The 22,624-nt window shown below is 42.2% G+C and overlaps 1 protein-coding gene across 7 annotated transcripts in view; it reads right to left on the reverse strand.

Moving 5' to 3' along the window:
- Positions 1-22,624, reverse strand: part of fhit (fragile histidine triad diadenosine triphosphatase) — a 1,150,076-nt gene that overhangs the window by 299,732 nt on the left and 827,720 nt on the right. For 6 of the 7 annotated variants that reach the window (XM_060835181.1, XM_060835186.1, XM_060835185.1 and 3 more), the window contains one exon: positions 5,092-5,160. The exons of the other annotated variant lie outside the window; for it this stretch is intronic. In XM_060835181.1, the coding sequence (XP_060691164.1) occupies positions 5,092-5,160 (69 nt within the window). The remainder of the gene's footprint in view (positions 1-5,091; positions 5,161-22,624) is intronic. 7 annotated transcript variants of the gene reach the window in all.

A 22,624-nucleotide genomic window follows, 5' to 3' on the forward strand; every position in this document is an offset into this window, starting at 1 on the left:
AAAATCCCACCGAATTCATCTTCACAGAGCTTGATACTATTCCTCTTGTCCAGGAACTCCCCACATACGTTCAAGACACCAACCAGACACCTTTCCCGACGTCTGCACCAGTACCCTTTCATTGATACTCTAATTTGTTTGACTGAACTGGTCCTCACCCTCAATTTCTTCTTTGAATCCTCCCACTTCCTCCAGATGAAAGGGGTAGCCACAGACACCCGCATGGGCCCCAGCTTTGGCTGTCCCTGCCAGCTACGTGGAACAGTCCATCTTCCACAGTTACACGGCACCATTTCCCATCTTTTCCTCCGCCACATTGATGACTGCATCAGTGCCATCTCGTGCTCCCATGAGGAGGTTGAACAGTTCATCAACTTCACATCACATTCCATCCCGATCTTAAATTCACCTGGACCATCTCAGACACCTCACTCCTCTTCCTGGAACACTCCATCTCCATCAATGGTGACCGACTCAACACTGACATTTTCTACAAACCTACCGACTTCCACAGCTCCCTGGATTACACTGCCGACCACCCTGCCTCCTGTAGAAATGCTATCCTTTATTCCCAATCCTTCCGCCTCTGCCACATCTGCTCCCAGGAGGAATAGTTCTACCACAGAACACACCAGATGACCTTCTTCTTTGAAGATCAAACTTGCCCCCTCACATGGTTGAGGATGCCCTCCAGCAAATCTCATCGACTTCTCGCACCTCCGCCCTCAAACTCCATCGCTTGAACCATGTCAAGGACAGAACACTCACCCCCTCCACCTTCTACTGCACCAACGTTAGCCATTTTCCACCACCCACAAACAGACCTAACTACCAGAGATATATTTCCCTCTCCACCCCTATCCACTTTCTGTAAAGACCATTCCCTTCACAACTGCCTCGTCAGGTCCATGCCCCCTCCCCCCCCTCAACAACCCACCCTCTCCTCCTGGCACCTTCTCCTGCCACCACAGTTGCAAAACCTGCACCCACACCTCCCCCTTCACCTCCATCCAAGGCCCTACAGGAGCCTTCGACATCCATCTAAGTTTCACCTGCATTTCCACGTGCCATTTACTGTATCCGTTGCTCCCGATGCAGTCTCCTCTACTTTGGAGAGATAGGATGCCGACTCACAGAGCATTTCAGGGAATATCTCTGGGACACCCAAATCAATCAGCCCCACCACCATGTGGCCAAATACTTCAACTCCCCCTACCACTCTGCCAAGGACATGCAGGTCCTGGACCTCCTCCAACACCACTCCCGAACCATCCGATGACTGGGGGAAGAACGTCTCATCTTCCACCTTGGAACTCTCCAGCCTCATGGCATCAATGTGGATTTCTCCAGTTTCCTCATTTCCCCTCCCCTCATCTTACCCCAGTTCCAATCTTCCAGCTCAGCACTGCCCTCATGACACGTCCTACCTGTCCATCTTCCTTCCCACCTGTCCGTTTCACCCTCCTCTCCGACTTATCACTATTATCCCCACTTCCATCCACCTATCGCACTCTTAGTTACCTTACCCCCAGTCCCACTCCCCTTCCATTTATCTCTCTATCCCTGACGCTCCCAGCCTCATTCCCGATGAAGGGTTTTTACCCATAATGTCATTGTCCTGCTCCTCGGATGCTGCCTGACCTGCTCTGCTTTTCCACATTCTCGACTCTAATCTGCAGCATCTGCAGTCCTCACTTCCACTTAGAATTTTATAGGGGCCTGAATGATCTGGACTATAGTGAGATTGATGTCGGAATCATGTGAGATGTCCAGTGAGGTCTATCTCACCATCAGGATCGATTTGCACCATCAATCTAATCATAGCGGCAAGGTGTATTTAGGGCTAGGCAGCAGCAAGCTACCAATTAAGGGGATTACAGCATGATACCAACGCCACAACTCACCTCATTATGTTCCGTTTCCTCTTACTAAACATGCCTAACAAGCTCGATGTCGAGGAAAATCAATGTCAACTACTATGGCCTTCCTTCTCCATGGTGAGTTACCTATTTTTCAGCACAGGCATAACTCAGGAGGTATGCTGACAGAGTATAAAGTTAGAATTTATTGGTGATGTCACTATTCAAAGAAAACTAAATGACTCAAAAAAGATCCAATATATTGAAACTGCTTTAAGTAATCTCTTATGAAAACAAACATTTCACTTAAAACTTAATCCTTAAGTGCTTAGTCGATGATGGCGACAAACATTTCCTTTCAATTAGCAGCTGGTACTGTACATGAACAGGCACCCCATTGTGAAAATGATAGTTTGGAAAATCTACTTCATTTATCATGCCACCTAAGTTGGAATCCATTAATATTCAAGCAATGGGGGAAAATCCAGTTCTGTTAGTTAAAGTCCTATATTGTGGACTGCATTATATTGAGACAAAACACTGATTCATTAACACTTACTGTTAACTTCTGAACACTTGTTGGCGGCCAGTACGTACTCACACTTTGGGAGTAATCTTGACAGATCTTGACAAGTTGAACAGTTCAAATACATTTATGGATCTTTTACATGTAATGCTCCCTACATTTAACTGTCCCAGAGGACAACTGATCCTACCCCCTTAAAGCAACGCTTACTCTCACCTCTAAAAGACACCTGACCACTAAACCTCACCCAAGGACCCCTATACTTAATTATGGGACCATATCTACAGGGGTATCTCAGCCCTCCAAATGGTTATCCTGCCTATCCAAAAGAAAACTGACTCCTACATGATCTAATTGCCATTCTTTGGCTCGAAATACCTGGGACTCCAAGAGGATTTGAGAGGAGTCAGCTAATATTGAAATGGCCACTTGCCTCCAGGAACTGTGCATGGACAAACTTCAGCCTGCCCTCATGAAAATGAGAGATGACAGGCTAGGGGAAGACTGGGGATTCCTGACTTTTTCTAGCATTTTCACCATGATAGTGAAGTTCTCCAAAATGTCAAAAATTGGAGCCTAAGTATATTGTAAATAACTACCAACATCTCTTGTCTCATCCAGAATTTTCAAAATTGCCACATTTATACAACACTTTCTTTTATTATTACACTTATGAAATGCATTAACAAAATTGTCCACACTGAACTCCAGTGGCATTCTATGTTTGTATGCTACAGCATGATGAGACATCGAATTTTTATCTAATCATCTAATCAGGCTCAAATCTTAAAAGTGGTCAGTTCTGGGAATGTTTTCAGTTTGAATGTTTTCGCCCAGTTCAAACTAACCAATGAAACTTCAAAGGAAAATTAAAACACTATCAATCAATATTCAAACCAGTCCGGAATGCAACAAAACTGTTTGTAATATTCCAAAAGTAAACTATTCAGAGAAGTTATGCTTGTTTTCAAACCTATCTGATTCTGAAGTAAGTCAAGTTATAGTGAACACACATTGCAATAGACCTTGAGTTCATGTGATCGAATAAAATTGGTAAGAACAAATCAGCAGCCCAATTTACATCTCCTACAGTTTCTAGGTCCACTGGCTTCTCTGAAGATAAAAATTGGGAGAGACATAAAATCAAGCTGGCACCTGTTTTACACAATCACAGAAAGTCAAACTCAACCTCAATCAGTTTGCCAAGATATGGTTTGCATTTAAATGAAAATAGTGCCTGAACCAACATTTCAAACAACCTCATACAAAAACAACTGTTTTGAAATTGGTGGAATCATTCATTACAATATTCATGTAATATTGGAGACTGTTGTCACTGGCAGTCCCAACTTCAGCAGCAGCTCTGTGACATAGGTGAGGTGATACTTCTGCACAAAATAACATTTCACAACAACGAGTACAACAGAAAAGTGACTTTACTTCTGAATAACCTTCTGATAAGGATAACATCTGTTAGAAGAGTAATGTACTTATTTTGTTAAATATTAAAGCTAAGGTATCTCATGACATTTCTGAAACATAAGTTTACATTTAACTATTATTTTGAATCATCAATCCTATTTTGTGGAACTGATATAATTCATCCAGATTACTCAAGAAGCTATGAATATGCAATAAGTATATATTGCCTGTGGGTGAACACAAATAGGGAGGAAATTATTTCACTTAGTACACTTTTTTCCCCAGAATTGAATCCTGGATTAAAAGTGAGGTCTGAGTTTGTGATTTTGAAAATTGAATGGTTCTCTGTTAGGACAGTGGGAAATTATCTGTGCTGCTTCAACAACCCACGTGTGAAGCTGCAAATTAGTAACTTCAATCTCTGAAATCAAAGCCATGTGACCTATGGAAGAGGTTAAGTGCTGATGTTGGGACCACAGTGGCAGCCTTCCAAGTAACTACCCTTTTAATTGACTGCTGCCAGGCCAGCTGTCCAAATACGGATGGTGGACATGTGGTTCATGATACCAACGCAATGAGAGGCTGCAGCTCAATAGCACCTCGAAAAGACGTGATAGCTGCTGAGGTGAAGTCGCCATCTTGAGGTGGCCTTGCAGGAGAGAAAGACACTTCATTCTTCTGTCCAGGTACAGCTGGTAGACCATTCAGAAGGGGAAACCATCCAGTGCCAGCCAAGGGGGCTATGAATGCTGTCAGCCATCCTCTTCTTGCGTCTAATGTCACTGGACATTGAGGAGACTGGAATAAGCTGTAGGAGCAGAAGGCGGCTATTTGGAGCATCAATTCCACCATTAAGTGAGATTACGGCTAATTTGGTAATCCTCAACTTCACTTTCCTACCTTATCCTCATAACCCTTGGTTCATCTAATGATTAGAAATCTGTCTATGTCAGCTTTGGATATCCTAAAGAGGCAGTCTCAACAGGCCTCTCAGGTAAATAATTTCACAGATTCACCACCTCATCTCTGGTCTGAGACGCCACGGGGAGCTGCCTCCATATAGTTGACGGCCTTCCCGTGCAGCACGGGATAACTTTGCCACTGGTAAAATGCAGGCTGCCTGCAAAGACGAAACTGATTGAACCTATAATTAGCTAATTTGCTTGCCTGGCTTCCAGCCTGCTTCCTGGGTGGGGTGGATTTACTGCTCGGTCAAACAATATGATGGTTTTAAATGAACAGCATTTCAATATTTTCAATTCAAGATTTACTTTTAAAAATTACCTCCTCGTAGACATTATCATTTCTTGAAAAATCTCCTTTCTTTCTTGGAAGAATGTGAACATGCACATGCTGAAGAGAAGAGAGAGAACAAAATTCATCATTTGACACATCATCTAGGGAAAACACTTCACAGAATAAATACAGAAGGTCACAGATAAATTGTTTCTAAACTCTGGTGTTAATATAAGGCAAATTTGCTTTTGGAGATTGAATTTTCAACGTTAAGCATTTTTGACACAGCTCTTCAGATGATAAATGTAAAGGCAGTAGAAGCAGAAGGCAGAAAGATAATTTGAATACATCTTTCTTTTTAGGTTGTAGATATTGCCAACAGTTGTATGAATTCTTCCAAAATAACTTGTCTTCAGTGTTTTACCTTGTGGATGTCAAGGCTGGCAAGGCTAGCTGATTCCATGCAAGTGAAAAAAGAACCTTGAACATTGACTTTAAAGTAGCAGGGTCTGAATTCGAAAGCAGTCACCATTTTGTGGACAATACATTTTAAACTAGGTATAGCTGATTTTGTCAAAGGAGAAAATGTAATACGAATGGTGCAATGTCATCAAAAAGCCTAAATGGCACTTCCACCATGCTCAATAATTGCACTTAATAAACAGATTTTTTTTTCCATTTGCCCATATCTTTTTGCAATGATACACTGGTTCAATTTTCTAGTGAAATACCTTATGTCATTGTATAGGAGAGAACAGGAAAACAAACAATATGGTCAAATTGTTTTTCCATTTATAAAAGCAAGTAAAGAGTTGACCTTGGGCTTAATGTGCTCACCTTACACCTACAGAGATTTTAAAAAATAACTCTCTCAACACTGCTTGTCTCAAAACAAGACAAGCTGAGGATTTATTTTGACAGTGACAATGGCAATGACAAGTCAATTGGAAAAATATGGCAAGATTGGAAAAATGAGATTCTTGACATTGAACAAAACATCCAATTTTCAGAACCAACGTTTGGACTGCAAGACAAGAATCTCATTAATGAGTGCAGAGGAACCCATATGCACACATTAACATCTCACTATTATTTATTCTCAATCACTCACATGCAGTTTGCTCTTCTCTGATGTGGCAGCGAGAAACAAAATGGTGACAATTCCTGACATGAAAGTCAGAGTGGGTACCTGGTGGGTTCAGAATCAAGGGTGTGTTGCTGGAAAAACACAACAGGTCAGGCAACATCCGAGGAGCAGGAGAATCGATGTTTCAGGCAAGAGCGCAGCATGAGGAATGAAGCTCACTGCTTACTCTTCTGGAACTCCAACTCAGCCAGCATTTCCCAACAGCTTGGGGACTGCTCCACGGGCAAAGCCTCCCTGCCCTCTCCCCTCCACAGAAATGGTATCAGGCATATACCAATCTCATCACATCATCGTGGCACAACTCTGCCTTACTCAGAATACAGTTATCTACTTCGGAATGCAATGAAATCTTGCATTGCGATGCTGCTGTCAGTCCACTTTGCGTGCAGGGACAAACATTCATCGCATGCATCAGAGCAGGGTACATCTCAGAATTGTTAGCTTGCTCTGTTAGTGTTCACATGCTCTCCACTTAGTTGGAAGTTCACAGCATCTCTGCTTTGTTCTACCTTTGCTTTTTGTACTTTGCCACTCGTTCAGAACTTACAGGCTTCATGGTACTTCATCTTGTCTTGTTCTTAGTGCAAACATAATGCCAGCCAAACTTGTCATGACTCTCAGCAGTGATCAACCAATGAGTGTGGGCATTTTGCTTTATAGCATCACAGTACATCAATGTCACAACTCCAGTATGTGTCAGCAGCTTATACAGCAAAGACCGAATATCCTTGCCTCAAGTTCTAATGGGAGAGTCAAAAGGAACAGCCTTCAATCAGGGGTACTGACACTGTCAGTCATGGGAATTATCTGATCTCAGTACAGGGGATTGGATATAGTCATTCAAATGCTTAGGGCAGTCAGGGTAAGGGGTCAGGGGTCAGTGGTACATTCCAGGTGTCCTGTGGTCCAGGACAACCAGTGCAGGTATTTGTTGTAAATCAGTCAGAGAGCTGCACAGAGATCATTCAGGGGATCTAATCACTCATTAGTAAGGGCTGTCTTTCCAAATTTGGCAGGGCATAAGCAATGACCAATCCAGGGGGCTGTTCATTGAAAGTCAAGTAGGGTTATCAGGTGCCATTGTGGTGGTACATAAAATGAGCAAGACAATTTTGAGAATGGGAGGCTACAAGTTGGAATATAGAGAGGATAATAATTGTGAAAAGGAGGGTAACTCAACTCATAAGGGTAGAAGGTTAGGAAGCATGGAGGCATAAGGGGTACTACTGGAGTGGAGGTTATTGACGGTCACCAGCTGACTTCAGTGGAGGGTCTTGCAGAATTACGTTTGGCATGACAAAGCTGTAGGCCTGAGGCTCAGGGTGTAAAGTGAAAAGATGAAGAGTTAAATTTAAAAAAATTACTTCTGGAAGGTCAAAGCCGACAGGGTTGAGAGGGGAGGGCAAGGTAGAAAGGCACAATGAATGTGAAATGCTACTTGTGTTACCTTTCACCCTCATCCAAATCACAGTGGCTCAGTCAAAATTGAAAACGCCTGATAACACACCTGGAGTAGGCAGGGTAAATGTTTTTATTGTCTGTAGAAGCAGATTCTAGTTTTGTGCAATTTGAAGCCCTGAAGGTGGTTTGGCAAATTAGGCACGCTCAATTGCCCATAGTGTCCAGGTATGTGCAAGCCAGGTGGATTAGCCATGAGAAATGCAGAGCCACAGGGCTAGGGTAGATGGTTGAGTCTGAGTGGGAGGGTCTTTCGAGGGTCAGTTGGACAAATGGGCTGAATGGCCTGCTTCCACACTGTAGGGATTCTATCTTTCTATAAGTGTTAAGCCCTTCAGGTGAAACCCTAAGCAGACACTTCTACAGTACAGGTGAAAGACATTTGTTTCCCATAATTTTGTACATGGATGCATGCATTGACCAACTGTGCCAATCAAAAATCCAAGCCACAAGCAATCTTGACCGTATCATGCATCATCACAAGTCAATCTTACTATTGGCTGTGAAGCATATCATTGAGGTTGCAAGCATTCACTTCAGTTGCAGAAGTCACTGGGTTCCATAGCCTGCACAAGACATAGAGTCATAGAGTCATGGAGATGTACAGCATGGAAACAGACCCTTCGGTCCAACTCGTCCATGCCGACCAGATATCCCAACCCAATCTAGTCCCACCTGCCAACACCCAGCCCATATCCCTCCAAACCCTTCCTATTCATATACCCATCTAATACACGTACTACCCTCTGAGTGAAAAGGTTGCCCCTTAGGTCTCTTTTATATCTTTCCCTTCTCACCCTAAACCTATGCCCTCTACTACTAGACTTCCCCAGCCCAGGGAAAAGGCTTTGTCTATTTATCCTATCCATGCCCCTCACAATTTTGTAAACCTCTATAAGGGCACCCCTCAGCCTCCAATGCTCCAGGGAAAACAGCCCCAGCCTGTTCAGCCTTCCGCTGTAGCTCAAATCCTCCAACCTGGCAATATCTTTGTAATATTTTTTCTGAACCCTTTCAAGTTTTGCAACATCTTTCCAATAGGAAGGAGACCAGAACTGCATGTAATATTCCAACAGTGGTCTAACCAATATCCTGTACAGCTGCAACATGACCTCTCAACTCCTGTAATCAATACTCTGACCAATAAAGGAAAGCATACTAAACGCTTTCTTCACTATCCTATCTACCTGCGACTCCACTTTCAAGGAGCTATGAACCTGCACTCCAAGGTCTCCTGGACATATCTTGGTCCAAGTTGTTAAGTGAGTGGCTTAACGCTGATAGAAACATAGAATCCCTACAATGTGGAAGCAGGCCATTCAGTCCATTGGGTCCAACTGACCCCCCCAAGAGCATCCCACCCAGACTCACCCATCTACCCTAGCCCTGTAACTTTGCATGCCTCATGGCTAATCCACCTGGTTTGTACATCCCTGGACACTACAGGCAATTCAGCATCCCCAATCTGCCTAACCACTTTAAGGGCTTCAAATTGCACAAAACTACTGCTTTCACAGAGGAAAAAAACATTTACTCAACAACACTCTCTAGGACCTTACCATTAAGTGTATAAGTCCTGCTAAGATTTGCTTTCCTCAAATGCAGCACCTTGTATTTATCGGAATTAAACTCCATCTGCCACTTCTCAGCTTATTGTTCTGTTCTCAAGTGTACCAGTCTGAGATTGATTTCTTTCCTCACTATCTCCTTGTGTCCAACCACCAACACATCCCCCGCAACCCCCCCCCCCCCCACCTTATTAGTTTAAATCCTCCTGAGCAGCTCTAGCAAATCTTCCTGCCAGTATATTACTCCCCTTCCAATTTAGGTGCAATCCGTCTTTTTGTACAGGTCACTTCTACCCCAAAAGTGATTCTGATGATCGGAAAATATGAATCTTTCTCCCATGCACTAGCTCCTCAGCCATGTATTCATCTGCTTGATCATCCTATTCCTGCCTTCACTAGCTCGTAGCACCAGGAATAATCCAGGTATTACTACTCTCAAAGATCTCCTTTTTAAATTCCTGACAGACTCTGTGAGCCACTTACTTAACACCTTGGACCAAGGTATACTCATACCATTATCCAGTATGCAATACTATCTTTCTTGGGGACAGTGAGGGTTGGGAGGCCCTCATTTTTGCTGCGACACATACAAGCTGCTACTGCATGTGCATTAAAAGCTTTGACTAGCGCACGTCTAAATCAGGTTAATGATGAGCACTGTCCATGCATTGGCATCCCATTGGCCTCCTTGTTGGTGATCTCCATTTCCCAGTGTTTGTAGGATGCTGTCCAAATATTATTTGCATATGATGTAACAGCTAGATAATTATATTCCTGAAAAGCTGCTTTGTTTCTGATATTGCCCACATAGGCCCATTGGAACTGTCCACAGAGCTATGGTGTCACTTTGGCCACTAAACTCAGCATCCACATGAATGGATAAGAAATGCATGAGTCTGGAAGCTTAGGACCAGCATCAACTTCCAGTGGATGTGGAACAGCCTCCTAATGCAAAACTATGGCCAAAGATGCCTGAATGATGCTGCAAAAATGCAGGAGAGCTACAGTCTTTTGGCATCCACAGAATGCCATGCAAATGACAGAAAGACAGTGGCACAATACTTACTTTAGAAATAGTGGTCCGAATGCCATATCATGATGTTCAACATATCTACAATGCAACACTGCTTTCTACTGGGACCGACAAGAACCATAAGATGTCTCCTCCATATCAGATTTCCATGCAGTTCATGTCAAGATATTCATTGTAGTGCTGTGCAGACAAAGCACACTGTTGAATTCTGTTCTGGACAACTAGAGAATCCACCAAGGCTATTTAGTTGATGAGGGTTTGTGAGAGCTGTAGCGTTGTATGGAGGAAGAACATGAAGACATTTTTCAGACAACCCAATCTTCAGTATCCTGGATGCAGCAGTGTCAGCCACAGCAATGTAGGCAGGATTTCTTGTGAGACTTAGTCAATTTGTGAGGTTATCTTTCATTGACTATCAATGTTTTAGTGGTATAGAGGCCACAGAGGCCAGCATTCCCTATGCAATGCCAAGTGCAAGTTCAGTTGACTGGTTTGATCTTTCAATGCGTTTCCTATTTATTATAATTTTAGTTTACAAACAATTTGAAGCCTTCACAAGACCCAATGTTCTCTCACTGAATCATGACGAAGTTTTTATCTATTATAGAAAGGATAGCCATTATTAGAACATTGTGTGACACATAAGACAATTTGTCTCTGCCTTTATTCTTGTAGTTGCAAGCTGAAATGACATTTGTTCACACAACTTTGAAAAGTGAACATATTTTTGCAAATGAAATAAAGTGCTCACAATGAAGAATCACCTATACCATCTTTCTTTAAAGTAACACTTCACTTGGAAGCAGCGGCAGAGATGTGCCACCCAACTTGCAGGCAATCTCCACAACAATGCCAGCAAAGGTTTCAGCAGCCGTAATTGTTTATGCCTCAGGTTAATTCCAAGTTGTCACAGGAGACACAATACTATTGTCAGTGTCAAAAAGAGTGGTGCTGGAAAAGCACAGCTGGTCAGGCAACATCCAAGGAGCAGGAGAGTTGATGTTTCAAGCATAAGATCTTCATCAATGAAGCTCCTTGGATGCCACCTGACCTGCTGTGCTTTTCCAGCACCGCACTTTTTTGATTCTGATCTCCAGCATTTGCAGTCCTTCCTTCCTCCTACACAATATTATTGGTTAATCTGCAGTGCACAGATGCATGAAAATATCACCGAAGCAGTGCTCACCAGGGTAAACAGCTTGTCATTCTTTGGATGCATGACAGCAGGTCCAGAGGACTCAGCTTTATTTGCACATGACAAAATTCTTCAAAATACAGGATATTACTTATGCTCATTTGGTTATCAGAGGTCAGACACACACCACCTTATCAACGCAAAGGTAGCTAACGATCAGGAACAGAGAGCTCATTCAAGTCAATGCTTTCCTGCCAGCAATAATTAGCGTCTAATCAGTATTTGACCTATTTAAACAAGAAACTGGAAGCAATTCTCCTAGGAGAGCAAGGCCTGGATTCATGGAATCTGGCTGACTCTGGAGTAATTTAAAAACATTGTGTGTGATTGGATTCCAGGATTTCCATTATAAGATGTGGGTAACAAAACTGTACCCTATACTTTTGAACGAGCTGGTTCCATTGAGAGGATAGGCATCTCACCGACCCCTCCAATTTTTATGAAGCCAAGCCTGTTTCTACTAATCTCATGGCTCAATGTCACTTGGGAGAGCCTGGATTTGGGATCCTTTTGGGAGGTAAATTCAAAACGTCTGACCTATGCCCTCCATGCCATATCCACGACCCTTCCAAGCCCATTAACTCAATATGCACAATATACTGAACCAACAAACCCTATAATAACAATAGCAACTGTTCAAATACTGTGAAGAAAAACCCATTCAGAAATCTGTGAAAAAATACTAGTGTTCCCACAGCCTTATAAAAGGGTAAATCAGACCAGACAATTGCAGTTTCACAATCTTTAACCACTTCACATATCTTAATATTGACAACTGAGATCATAAAAGTAAAATCATTACACACAGAGATGTCAATCTAAGAAAGTAAACAATTCACTTCAGTTGTCAAAATAGAACCCCTGCTGAGTTAAAGAACTTGAGAGTCTTGGAGCTCAACTTAAGCATTCATAATAAAGTCATCCAGGATCTGATTCAAAAGAAACAAATAGCCAGACCATCGGATTTCTCCATGTGTGCTCATCATGAATATTTAGTTGAGCTCCAACATTTTCAAATGCATAAATGCCTACAAATACTCTTTCACTTGGTAACTTTCTTCATCCTTGCATCCCCCTAAGATAATGCCACCACTTCAATTCTGTTCTATTTTGCATTCTTGATTTATTCTTGACATAGCTGGCAGATATGTCTTCAGCTGTTTGAATTCCTTTCCTAACCCTCTCTCATCAGTCCGAGCCAATGCACATCCATGTTTTTGCTCTCTTTAAAATCATCTGTTAAATAAGAGAACAGTTTACTTTTTAATGTACGTAATGAATGTCAGAATTATCAGCAATTTCAACTGCGACAAAATTGACATCAAGAGGAGTGTGTGCTTCAAATAGCCTTATAGCTAATGTGGTAGTGTTGTGACAGTAACATGCATGACATGAAGCGCTACATTGCTGGGTTTTCTTAGCAAGTTAATTTGTAAGTTTTAAGATTCTAGTTAGCCGATACAGAGAGAGGCTTTTCATGCGTGGTCTTTTGGCAGTTTTATGGTATATCTGCAGCAACCACTGCCAAAGATGTCAGGCAAAAATATATGCAGAAACTGGCAGACCTAACAGGTAAAAACATTTTAAAAAGGAGGAATAGGCCATTGGGTCCCTCAAGCCTGCTGCACCATTCAACAAGATCATAGTTGATATGCTCCAGGCCTCAACTCCTCTTTCATGCCAACCCAACATAGCCGTCAACTCCCTGATATTTCAGACATCTACCCACCTCCTCATTAAACACTTGCAGTGATTTAGCCTCCCTAGGTAGAGCAGAGAATAGAATAGAATAACTTTATTTGTCGTTTCTATCACATAGAACTGGTACAATAAAACCAAGACAACATTCCTCCAGGACCAAGGTGCTACATGAATGCACAGACTACACGAGAATACAGTCATACAACAGGGTAGCATAAAGTGCATAGAAAAGTGCAAAACATGTAAGACAAAATCATAATTCTTGACGAGACAAGACAATAGGCACAGTGGTGGATAAATTACAATGTAACAATGAATGATCATGAATAAAACACTATTTTAGCGGCAATTCAAAAAGTCCAAAAATTGCAAATGGAATAAAGTGGGATCATACCATGTTAAGGAGCCTGATGGCTTGGGAGAGGAAACTATTGCATAGTCTGGCTGTGAGAGACCGAATGCTCTGGTATCTTCTGCCAGATGACAGGAGGGAGAAGAATTTGAATGAAGGATGTGTGGGGTCGTCAACAATGCTGTTAGCCTTTTGGATGCAGCGTGTAGTGTAAATGTCTGTAATGGAGGGAGGAGAGACCCCGATGATTTCAGCTGTCCTCACTATCCATTGTAGGGTCTTATGATCCAAGACGGTGCAACTCCCAAATCAGAAAGTATTCTGCTCAGGTACTCTCAGTGAACCCTCTGTAGAATATAGTGAGGATGGCGGAATGGGAAATGGGCTATCCTTAGCCTACGCTGCTGGGCTTTCTCAGCTACAGAGTTGGTGTTGAGGGATCAAGTGAGATTCTCTTGCAGATGGATGCCAAGAAATTTCGTACTCTTCATGATCTCCACAAGGGAGCTGTCGATGTCCAGCAGAGAGTGGTCACTCTGTGCCCTCCTAAAGTCAACAACCATCACTTTCATTATGTCCACATTCAGAGACAGGTTGTTAGCTCTGCACTAATCTTTAACCACTGCACCTCCTCTCTGTATGCTGACTTGTCGAGAATTTCAGACATTCACTACCTTGTGGGGGATGAAGCTGCTTTGCATTGTAGTTTTAAACAATTGTCCCTTTATTCTGTCAAACCTAGTTTGTGACTCCCCACTCATGGAAACATCTTCTCAGAATCCTGGATGTTTTAATAAGCTCATGGCTCATACTTCTAAGGTCGAAGTAATAAAGGTCAAACATGGCAGCCATTTTTGATAAATCACCTCCAATTGAGATTGATATAGTTGAGATCTGGTACTCAGCATTTGGAACTGCATAAATTTAAATGATTAATATGTGAATCAAATGAAACAGAAAAAGAAAAATGCTGAAAATGGTCAGCAAGTCAGCCATCAACTGTGGAGAGAAACCCAAGTTCATCACGACACTTTCTGGAATTCTAATTCCCCAAAATTTGCCAAAGGGTCAATTTCATCAAGGTCTCAGCAAATTTTCTCATTCAATTCTCTGCTGCTCATCTCATTAAGTAAGGATCCTGCCTCCAAAGAATCAGTCTTACATAATCTCATCCTCAGCAATGGTGGAAGTGCTTGCCAGACCAGGATACAACAGTGTTCACTCATTTCAAATGCTGTCAGTCTGGTCTGAAGGCCAGTGGCATTGTAGGGTAGTGTCACAAGAAGGTTGATGACCTTCTGTGCTCCAAAAGCATAAATGCCATCTCACTGCTACCTTTCATTCACTCTATATCTGCCATTGCACCCAACTCCCACCAATGCTTGCAGTCTACCACTTTCAGTATTTTCATGCACCAATTTATTTCAATGGCTCTCACTCATCCTATCTTCCTAGATTACTAACTGCTTTCTATCCATTCACTCAGAGCACCTCACCTCTTTTCTGACTGAGGATAGACCAGCCTCCTTATTTATCAATGGTGCCCTTGACCGGACTAAAGACTACTCCTCTTAGACTTTCAAACATAGATATTTGACTGAAGCCTGTGTGAGGATTATTTGTCATCTTTTTGACTGTTCATTGCTGACAATAATGTCAAACTGTCTGGCTTTCTTTCTGCATTAAAAGACAAGCCAACTTAAAGTTACTGTGAGTATCCAAGTAAGTGCTAAGCCAGTGAGCATAAAGAAAGCAAGTTCCAAGTCTTAGCACTCTGTTCTGAAACATGAAGTAGATGTCTGACTGTGTGCAAAGTGGCCTGGCAGTAGAACTGCAATGAAAGCTGATGGTTCGCTCCAAAGTGCTAGTTTTTAAGTGCTAAACCATACATATGAGTAGGTCTGAAATGTGCTGTGATGATGTGTTGAACTTAGCCCAACTCTTATTGATGGAGGGTATAGGTAATCGCTGCCTATGGAGCATGCCCAGAGAAGTTGACGAATATTGGCAAGAAGAAAGCCCAGAGATGACACCTGTGATCTGTAACTGCCAGCTAACTGTTTTCAAGTCAAGAATTTGTGTCATCCAGTTTCTCTCCACTACCTGGAAAACACAGTCGTCTGCAAATAAGGTGAGATTAGGTAGTAATACGATGTTAATGCATGCAGATAGGTTTCTAATCAACCAGTGGCAAGATTCTCATCTTACCTATAAATCTTAAGAGAAAAATCTCACTTTTTTTTCTCAACTTTGAGAATCTCATTTTTCCACTTGTCATTGTTTCCTAACTGTCTCACCACGCCGAGAGGCTGGGAAAATTCTGCCCAATATTTCAGGCAAATGACCCTTCATTAGAACTGAAGAAACATGGAAACTTTGTTTTTCTATACCGCCCTCCCCCAGATACAGTCTGACAGCTGTTTTGCCCTTGAACCGAGCCCACATAATTTCCCATCCACCACCATCCTCCTCTGCCTTCAGTTTGCATTTGTGTTTCAAATATTTCTGGAACTCCAATCTCCTTGTGTCATTCCAGATTTCACTTTATGAATAAGAAAAAAGGTGCATTCTGATGTTTCAACATTGACAATCAATATGTTCTGTTTGCTGAGAAAATTTATTCAGAGCAGGAGTTCTAGTTTGATCTCCCATCTGTTTGGTATATTAAAGAGTAGCTGCTGAAGTGCCACTGTTAACCACAGCAATCCCAGGTTGGGAAGGAAATACGCATTAGCCAGAGCTTCTGCATCTGATCGCTATCGAGTAATCCCTACTGACAGTGCTCGGATGTTGATAAGGACAGATTAAGCCTAGTTGTAATGCTTGTTTATGCAATAAGTCACAGTACAACTGTCGAATTATTCCTTTACAAAGACTAAATACATTTGGAAGGGAATAGGAAACTGCTAAATAAGGATACCAAAAAAAATCACAGTTGCTTCATTCCTGCCAGATTTCACTAAAAAAATACAAAAAAAATTGAATGAGCTGTGAGAACTAATTTACAAAAGTATGAATCAAAATTATTTGTGGAGTCTCATCTTGCAATACATGAAAGTTAATCAGATTAAAATCGTTGATATATAACTTCAGTTTCATTTGCATGATCCCCAAATAGGGACCTGCAGAAAGTTTCAACATTTTCCTGATCAATCAAATATTCATAAAATTTATTTTACATTCAGAGCTTCCAATGCTTTTCCTGTCTCCTGTTGCAATGTAATTTATAAATTTCTCAAGTACCTGACAAGGAGATGTGAAATAAATTAACAGTGATTGGTCTCTCCCAAGTAATCAGTTTACTTCAATCTGTGCTCACTTTAATAGATTGGTAATATTTTAAGCCCACTGCGATGCAACAAATCGGAACACTGATTCAAGAAATGATTTATGGCCCCCAAAATAACTTATCATTAGTTACAGCCATTTGCATAATCACGGCATTAACACACCTATTCTCATCATTAGTGCTATCAGCTCTGGAGGATGCAATTTGTTGTATATAAGTATTTAATGCACAGTTTTTAAAGTGGAGAGGTGAAATGAAGATTTATAAATTGCTGCATATCAGAGTCAAAATAGCTTATTTTCAAGTGCTCTTTTTAAGATCTTCTTGAGGTTTCGTGATATATTTTGAGGTTTTAGGGGTGCCTTTTAATTTCTCACTCACTCTTCCATTAGATGATGCAGCTAGCTTGTCTTTTAGGGTTTGCTTCTCTAAATAAGATCAAAATTACAAAATACCGCAGTCTTTGATGATCCCAAGAGACCCTTGCAGGACACAAGTCACATCAGAAACAAACATAAAGAATGTTACAGAAACTCAGCAGGTCTGGAAGTATCTGGGAAGAGAGAGGCAGAGTTAATCTTGAGTCCAGTATAACTCTACACTTTGAAGAAGAGTGACCTACCAACTGGATTGAAGAGGAAAGCCTCTGACCATCCCAAATCTGGGGTCAAAAGTGATGGCAGGCAAACAAATGGCCACTGGAGATCAACACCTTCACTTACCTCTAACTCCTCTAAACACTCACCACTCCCAAACATACCCCATGCTAGGCATTTGGGATAAAGGCACACTTTCTAACTATTTAAGTCATAGAGTCACAGAGATCTACAGCATGGAAACAGACCCTTTGTTCTAACTTGTCCATGATGACCAGCTATCCCAATCCAATCTAGTCCCACCTGCCAGCACCCGGCCCATATCCATTCAAACCCTTCCTATTCATATACCCATCCAGGTGCCTATTAAATGTTGTAATTTTACGAGCCTCCACCACTTCCTCTGGCAGCTCATTCCATACACGTACCACCCTCTGTGTGAAAATGTTGCCCCTTAGGTCTCTTTTATTCCCCTCTCATTCTAAACCTATGCCCTCTAGTTCTGGACTCCCCAACCCAGGGAAAATACCTTGTCTATTTATCCTATCCATGCCCCTCATGATTTTATATACCTCTACAAGGTCACCCCTCAGCCTCCGACACTCCAGAGAAAACAGCCCGAGCTTATTCAACCTCTCCCGATAGCTCAAATCCTCCAACCTGGCAATATCCTTGTAAATCTTTTCTGAACCCTTTCAAGTTTTACAACATCTTTCGATAGGAAGGAGTCCAGAATTGCATGCAATATTCCAATAGTGGCCTAACCAATGTCCTGTACAGCCACAACATGACCTCCCAACTCCTATACTCAATACTCTGACCAATAAAGGAAAGTATACCAAATGCCTTCTCACTATCCTATCTACCTGTGACTCTACTTTTAACGAGCTATGAACCTGCACTCCAAATGTTCTTTGTTCAACAACACTCCCTAGGACCTTACCATTAAGTGTATAAGTCCTGCTAAGGTTTGCTTTCCCAAAATGCCACATCACATATTTATCTAAATTAAACTCCTTTTGCCATTTCTCAGCCCATTGGTCCATCTGATCAAGATCCCATTGTAATCTGAGGTAACTTTCTTTACTGTCCACTACGCCTCCAATTTTGGTGTCATCTGCAAACTTACTAACCTCTTATGCTCCAATCCAAATCATTTATATAAATGATGAAAAATAGTGGATCCAGCATCGATCCTTGTGGTACTCCACTGGTCACAGCCCTCCAGTCTGGAAAACAACCATCCACCACCACCCTCTGTCTTATACCTTTGAGCCAGTTCTGAATCCAAATGGCTAGTTCTCCATGTATTCCGTGAGATTTAACCTTGCTCACCAGTCTCCCATGGGGAACCTTGTCGAATGCTTTACTAAAGTCCATATAGATCACATCTATCGTTCTGCCCTCATCAACTTTTTTGTTACTTCTTCAAAATACTCAATCAAGTTTGTGAGACATGATTTCCAATGCACCAAGCCATGTTGACTATCCCTAAGCAGTCCTTGCCTTTCCAAATACATTTAAATCCTATCCCTCAGGATACCCTCCAACAACAAGCCCACCACTGACATCAGGCTCACTGGTCCATAGTTCCCTGGCTTGTCTTTACCACCCTTCTTAAACAGTGGAACTACTGTTAGTCAACCTCCAGTCTTCTGGCATCTCACCTGTGACTATCAATAATACAAATATATCAGCAAGAGGCCCATCAATCACTTCTCTCGCTTCTCACAGAGTTCTCGGGTACACCTGATCAGGTCCTGGGGATTTATCCATTTTTATGCATTTCAAGACATCCAGCACTTCCTTCTCTGTAATATGGACATTTTTCAAGATGTCACCATCTATTTCCCTACATTCTATGGGTTCTATGTCCTTTTCTACAGGAAATACTGATGCAAAATACTTTTTTTAGTATTTCCCCATCTCCTGCGGCTCCACACAAAGGCCACCTTGCTGATCTTTTAGGGGCTCTATTCCCTCCCTAGTTACCCTTTTGTCCTTCATGTATTTGTAAAAACCCTCTGGATTCTTCTTTGCCAAAGCTATTTCATGACCCCTTTTTGCCCTCCTGATTTCTCTCTTAAGTATACTCCTACTGCCTTTATACTCTTCTCAGGATTCACTTGATCTATCTTGGCTATATCTGATGTATGCTTCCTTCTTTTTCTTAACCAAACCCTCAATTTAGAGCCTCATACAGCCATAGAGATGTACTGCATGGAAACAGATCCTTCGGTCCAACTTGCCCATGCCAACCAGATATCCCAATCAGCACCCAGCCCGTAGCCCTCCAAACCATTCCTATTCATATACACATCCAGATGCGTTTTAAACGTTGCAATAATACTGGCCTCCACTTCTTCCTCTGGCAGCTCATTCCATACACGTACCACCCTCTGCATGAAAGAGTTGACCCTTAGGTCTCTTTTATATCTTTCCCCTCTCACCTTAAAACTATGTCTTCTAGTTCTGGACTCCCCCAGCCCAGGGAAAAGACTTTGTCTATTTATCTTATCCATGTTCCTCATGATTTCATAAACCTGTATGAGGTCACCCCTCTGCCTCTGATGCTCCTGGGAAAACAGCCCCAGCCTATTCAACCTCTCCCTGTAGCTCAAATCCTCCAACCCTGGCAACATCCTTAAAAATCTTTTCTGAAACCTTTCAAGTTTCACAAAATCCTTCTGATAGGAAGAAGACCAGAACTGCACATGATATTCGAAAAAGTGGCCTAACCAATGTCCTGTACAGCTGCAGCATGACCTCTCAACTCCTATTTTCAATACTATGACCAATAAAGGAAAGCATACCAAAAGCTTTGTTCCCTATCCTATCTACGAGGGCGGCATGGTGGTTCACTGGTTAGCATTGCTGCCTCACAGCACCAGGGACCCAGGTTCGATTCCAGGCCTCGGGCAACTGTCTATGTTGAGTTTGCACATTCTCCCAATGTCTGCGTTGGATTCCTCTGGGTGCTCTGGTTTCCTCCCACAGTCCAAAGATATGCAGGTTAGGTGAATTGGCAATGCTAAATTGCCCATAGTAATCAGGGAAGTGTAGGTTAGGTGCATTAGTTAGGGTAAATGTAGAGTAATAGGGTAGGGGAATGGTGGGGTCGGGCGGGGGGGGGGGGGGTTCAGTATGAACTTGTTGGGCTGAAGTACCTGTTTCCACACTGCAGGTGCTATAATTCTACCTGTGACTCTACTTTCAAGGAGCTATGAAAGTGCACTCCAAGGTCTCTTTGTTCAGCAACACTCCCTAGGACCTTACCATTAAGTGTATAAGTCTTGCAAGATTTGCTTTCCCAAAATGCAGCACCTCACATTTATCTAAATTAAACTCCATCTGCCACTCCTCAGCCCATTGGCCCATCTCATCAAGATCCCATTGTAATCTGGAGGCAACCTTTTTCGCTGTCCACATACCTCCAATGTTGGTGTCATCTCAAACTTACATAACTATACCTTTTATTTTCACATCCAAATCATTTATATAAATGACAAAAAAAGGTGGACATAGCACCGATCCTTGTGGCACTCCACTGGTCGCAGGTCTCCAGTCTGAAAAACAACACTCCACCACCATCCTTTGTCGTCTACCTTCGAGCCAGTTCTGTATCCAAATAGATAGCTCTCCCTGCATTCCATGAGATCTAACCTTGATGACATTCAAGGAGATTTGAGTACAGAAGTAAAGCTTTAGTCATCCAGCATTCCCTATACTTACCAGCCTTTCCTTTCTCCCTAACAGGAATATACATTCTCTGGACTCTCGTTATCTCATTTCTGAAGGCTTCCCATTTTCCAGCCGTTCCTTTACCTACAAACATCTGCTCTCAATCAACTTTTGAAAGTTCTTGCCTAATACCGTCATAATTGGCCTTTCTCCAATTTAGAACTTCAATTTTTAGACCTTGTCTATCCGTTTCCATCTCTATTTTAAAACTAATAGAATTATGTCTGTGAGTACTTTGGCCTCCAGCAATGATCTCTAGGATGCAAAATTAGCTGGCGAGAAGCTCGCCAGTCAGCTGAATCTGGTGAACTTTCTCACTGGAGGGGATTAGAACTCACTCACCACTGAAGATGCTCACCCACACACAGCACATGGAACATTAAATCTTGGAAATGGTTCCTGAAAAAAAGTCTCGAAGGTGATTCACAGTGGAAGTTTGTTTCTAAGGTTTCGAGATTCATTATGCACTCTAATTAGTTCAATTAAAAAATGACAGGATTGAGAAACTGACTTTAGACATTAAAACAATATTAATGTTTGAGGTACCAGCACAACAAAATACTGATATTACTTAGTAATATCTGATCATTTATCCACCAGGGAAAATTAAAGTACTTAATCACATCACATCCATTTATATTTAGATGAAAAAAAATCACATTTAAAGTGCTCCTATATTTAGCAGGAAAATAAATACAAGGGCTAAAATCAACAATAGTATCCATATATGCTCCAGCAATGCCAGTGGAATCGGACATTTGCCAACACCTTTGGAATTTATGAAGTGAAGCTTATTACCATATTGATTGGCAAATCCAGAAATTACAGAGTTACTGTCAGATAAGAAGAGTCCACTCATGATAAGTGACAATTGGATCCATGGGACCGCCTGGACTTGATTCAATTGCGAGAGGTCAGAGAGGAATTTTCCACATTCTCTTCCCTTATTGACTAGGGTTTTCTCTTGGTTTATTTTCCCAGGATGACACAGGAACAGAAGTAGGACATTCAACCCCTCAAGCTAGTTCTACCAATGTGTCCCCTATATTGCAGAGGCCAAACGCCAACTCTTCGACACTATGTCCTACCTCCCCCTTGCCCACAACCCCACTGCAACCCATCATGCCCAAATCCAAGATACCGTCAGTGCTCTCATTGCCTCAGGCGATAGCGCCTCCACTGCCTCCAAATTCATAGTCCCCCAGACCCGGACTGCCTGGTTCGACCTGCTCCCCAAAATCCACAAGTCCAACTACCCTGGCCACCCCAATGTCTCAGCACGCTCCTGCCCCACTGAACTCACCTTGCCCTAACTCGACTCCATCCTGTCCCCCTAAGTTCAAGCACTTCCCACCAGCATCCGCTACACCAACCACATGCTCCGCATTTTCAGCAACTTCCAGTTCTCCAGCCCCCAGTGCTTTATCTTCACTATGACATGCAATCCCTATACACATCCATATCCAACAAGGATGGCCTTTTCCTCTCCAACACACCCATC

This window comes from Hemiscyllium ocellatum, chromosome 14, assembly GCF_020745735.1.
Source record: "Hemiscyllium ocellatum isolate sHemOce1 chromosome 14, sHemOce1.pat.X.cur, whole genome shotgun sequence".
NCBI lineage: Eukaryota > Metazoa > Chordata > Chondrichthyes > Orectolobiformes > Hemiscylliidae > Hemiscyllium > Hemiscyllium ocellatum.